Genomic DNA, 4047 nt, shown 5'->3' with positions numbered 1-4047 from the left:
GTTTTAATCTAGCCCTTCTACATTGATTTTACATGTTTTTGGGTTTTCCACCAGGCCTTTTAGAGTAATGGGATCAAGATTTATGTATGTTAGAGTCTCATTTTCTAGTTCTGTGCTGGACATAACGTAACGATCAGGAAATATGTGTGAATGCCTGAGAAAGGTTAAAGCTTAATGGTTACTGCAAATAATTTTTAACAGTTGCTTTTTAATCTCACTTTACTTTTATAAAGTCAATGCACTGTCAGTAAATACTGATGCTTCCTATCAGCCACACATCTTTAAATGAGTATTTATTTTCTATTACACTGACTCTAAAAGGGATTTAATCAGGAGCAGACAATGAAATGTAATGCTCAGTCTTCAGCAGCATAGCTGAAGACCATGCTTGGTCTGGTTACCATGATGAGAATTTTACATCTATATCCTTAGTCACTTTTAGCACATGATGGAAAGTAAGTGGTTTGCCTGGGTAAGGGGGAAACCATACAGTTCATATCTTCAGGCATGCCCAGAGAGAGCTTCAGGACTGTAATTTTATCTCTAAGTCCCTGCCTTCTAATAGTGATTTTGAGTGTTCGTGTTTGAGAAAATCAATCTAGAATACAATTACTTGCATCTCTCTGCTACCCTCCTCAGTAATTTCCTAATTCCCTCTTTAATCTCGTGGGTTCGTACCCCATAGACAATGGGATTGAGAGCTGCAGGAATTACATGGTGTAGGACATTAAGTAAGATGGGAATATCAGGGGAAACTTTTTTCTTGGCCATGTGGGTTAAAACAAAGACTAGCAGGATGGTGCTAAAGAAGAGGATGAGTATGAAGTGAGAGCCGCATGTGCTCAGAGCTTTGGCAGCTGCCCCTTTTGCCTTAAGTCTAAGAATGGCTCTTAGGATGAGGATATAGGAGATAAATATGAGGACAAGATCAGAGCCCAGAAGAGTCCAGGCCACAATTAACTGGTATATTTTGTTAAGGGCAACATTATCACAGGAGAGCTTGGACACAGAGAGGTTGGCACAGATACAGTTCTCAATTATATTTTTTCCACAGTAATGCAGCCGGGCCGAAAGGATGGGAATAGGTGCAGTAAGAAATGTGTTCCGGGCCAAGATGAAGAGAACAGCCTTTGCCACAAACTGGTCAGTGATAATCGTTGGGTAGTACAGAGGCTTGCAGATGGCGACATAGCGGTCATAGGCCATGGCCAGGAAGGTGCATGATTCCATGGGCAGGAAGCTATTCATGATGAACATCTGGAGGAAGCAGGCAGAGAAGCTGATGGACCTGAGATCAAACCAGAAGATAGCCAGGACCTTGGGGATGACAGTGAGGCAGAGCACGATGTCCAAAAGGGAAAGGAGGCCAAGCAAGTAGTACATGGGCTCGTGCAGAGAGGCCTCTAGCTGTATAGTGATCAGGAGGATGGCATTGGCCCCCATGGCCACGAGGAAGAGGATGCTGAGGGGCAGAGATAGCCAGTGCTGCCAGCTGGGAGACCTGACAAAGCAATTCAGGATGAAGTCTGAGACTTCAGTAGAGAGGCAGCTGCTGTTATAAGGTAGCATTAGCAGTGATTTTACTGAGGCAGATGTCTTTGAGTAGCTGAAGAAGAGATAAGGAGTTAGTCCATCATAGACTCTGAGGACTATGGACTTAGCTTGTAAAATCTATGAGGGTAACATCTACTCTACAGCCCTGTGCATAGAACATTTTTTTTTGACACATAAGAGGTGGCTAATAGACATTTATTGAATATATAGTGTCTTCATCTTTGTTCTTTTGTTCTTTTTCTGGTTTTCATCTCACATTTTTTCTTGTGTGAATGTGTCTTTTCAGTTTGTTGATCTGATTAATATTTAATGAATCAAAAATAATTTCAGCAAGAAATGTTACTTAAATGAGACACATAAGATCAAAATCTTAGAGTACATTTCAGTTTAAAATTTAAAATGTACAGAAATGCATTCCAAGGGCTAGGTGGGATCCACAGTGAAGCTTTTAAGGAAGTAAATGGTGATAGTATCCAGTGGTATGATGAACTGGGGTACTTAGAACAAACGTCCTATTGAAAATGCATCAATTCATTTCTATGATTATGTCTGTATCTAATCTCTCTTTATCAATACCCAATCCCATAGTCATACCCACACATATACCTGTTCCTATGCCTATTTTTATATTTGACTGTCTTGAATACACCTATGAGCAGGTAAAAAAGAAAGAATTTTCAGGCTAAGGATTGAATGAAATCCAAACACTGAAATCAAATATTGGTGTTGGCTTTCAACCTGAGGGCACTTGTAGCATTCCATGAACTTAATCACCCATCTCCATTACCTGGGGAGCTTGAAAATCTAAAATCCAGGGACAGAAGATAAATCTAGGTTTAAGCAGGTAGAGAATGTAGTAGGGGGTCTCCCAATTAGATAGGACTTTACAAAAGTACACCCTGAATAAAACATTGTGCACTAGAAATGAACTCATTTCTTTACCTAGATTTCTCACTTTCACCTGGAACTTCATATACAACTGACTACCTCAAGCTTGTTATGTGAGAGAAGACTTCCCCATAAATACTGAACCATAGGCTGGTCCTCATGTGACTTTGCAGGCTGAGTTCACACTGTTTGTCTCAGAAAGGAATTTGAAATCATCCTATATTCGTAGCCATTTCAGAAAATAACAGAAACAAACCCAACTCCTTTCTTGAGAAAGAAACTTTCATCTCATGCCTCAAAAAATTTTAATACAGAAACAGCTGAAGAAATTGAGTTGCTTGTAGTAAAAAGACAATTTATTTAAAGAGAAAATATTATAAGTGGAAGGCCCCAAGAGTGTCAGCCAAATCTCTGCTACAGAAACTTAAAACACTGGAGTTATTTGATAAAGGATATTGGAAAACATTATTTTTGCTAAGTTTTAAATAAAAAAAAGCTTGAAAATAAACACAAGAAAATAAACACACACCAAAGAAGAATCAGTCCTATATCCTAGAAACAAAATATTATATATAATAGTTAAAATTAACATGACAAGAAATAACTTAGGGGTAGGTTAGCCACACTTCAAAAGATAATTAGTAAGCTAGATTATAGAACTTAAGAAGTTTTTTTTAGAATGAAGCTCCCAAGGAAACACTGATAATGCAAATGTGTAGTTAAGAGCAAGAGCATGGGATTTTGAATAGACAGAGTTGTTCTCAGGTTTTTTATTTTCTTAGGATTAAGAAGATGAAGTCAGGAATTAATATTTTCTTCTGGGCACTGGCATCTGTAAAAAGTAACAAAGCAGATTTGAATAAAAACCAGATATATTTGAAATAAAAAAAAGAATATAAAGAATAAGAATTCGGTGATGAATTAAACAGTAGATTAGGGCCAGCTAATGGGAAAGTCTGTAAATTGTCAGAAGAGTGGTCAGAAGAATCTACTGAGAATGAAGATGGAAAGAAAATAAAAACAGACTGAAAATACTGAAGAAGATATAAGAGCAATAGTGCATAGCACCATTTTGTGCACTACTCCAGGTAGCCTTCTTGGGGCAATTATGACTTCTAAGGGGCCATTGCACAAGGGACCTTTCTCAGTGTCTCAGCCTGTAAGATTGTTGTTCTTGGTGTCAATAGGGGCCACGTCTATGCAGAGACTTTTCTAAATAATCTTTTTGGGTACTATGTTGGAGTATGTAGAAGGTGGATACAAATCTGTGTTAATCTCAAAAAATTATTGGGTCTGATGCCAAAGCTGTCAGTGGGGCCTGGAGGCAAGAGAAAGGGATGAAAAGTGAAAAATAATGATGAGGGGAATGGAGAAAGTCATTGAGAGGAAATTGGGGCTCTAAGCTTGCTTCCCTTAGGGGCTCTGTTGATCTGGAGGAAGATACAGTGGGGGTGAATGTCGGCCTTTCAGATGAAGGATAGGCTGAGAGAAAGTAGAAGGGTTCAGGAGAACAGAAGCATGCATGCACAGAAAATAGATGGTGGACAGAAGATGGAAACAGAAAAAAACCTGAAATTAAAGCAGAAGAGATTAGAGGGAGAATAC

The 4047-nt window shown here is 38.7% G+C and overlaps 1 protein-coding gene across 1 annotated transcript; it reads right to left on the bottom strand.

The window, feature by feature from the left end:
- Positions 1 to 609: 609 nt before the first annotated feature.
- On the bottom strand, positions 610 to 1569 carry OR56A9 (olfactory receptor family 56 subfamily A member 9). The gene is given in 1 exon segment (NM_001388722.1): positions 610 to 1569. A coding segment is annotated over 1 exon segment (960 nt).
- Between the last annotated feature and the right edge of the window lie 2478 nt (positions 1570 to 4047).

Source organism: Canis lupus, chromosome 21 (genome assembly GCF_011100685.1).
Source record: "Canis lupus familiaris isolate Mischka breed German Shepherd chromosome 21, alternate assembly UU_Cfam_GSD_1.0, whole genome shotgun sequence".
NCBI lineage: Eukaryota > Metazoa > Chordata > Mammalia > Carnivora > Canidae > Canis > Canis lupus.
Note: the sequence above shows the minus strand (reverse complement) of the source record. Positions and strands in the feature narration are given on the sequence as shown.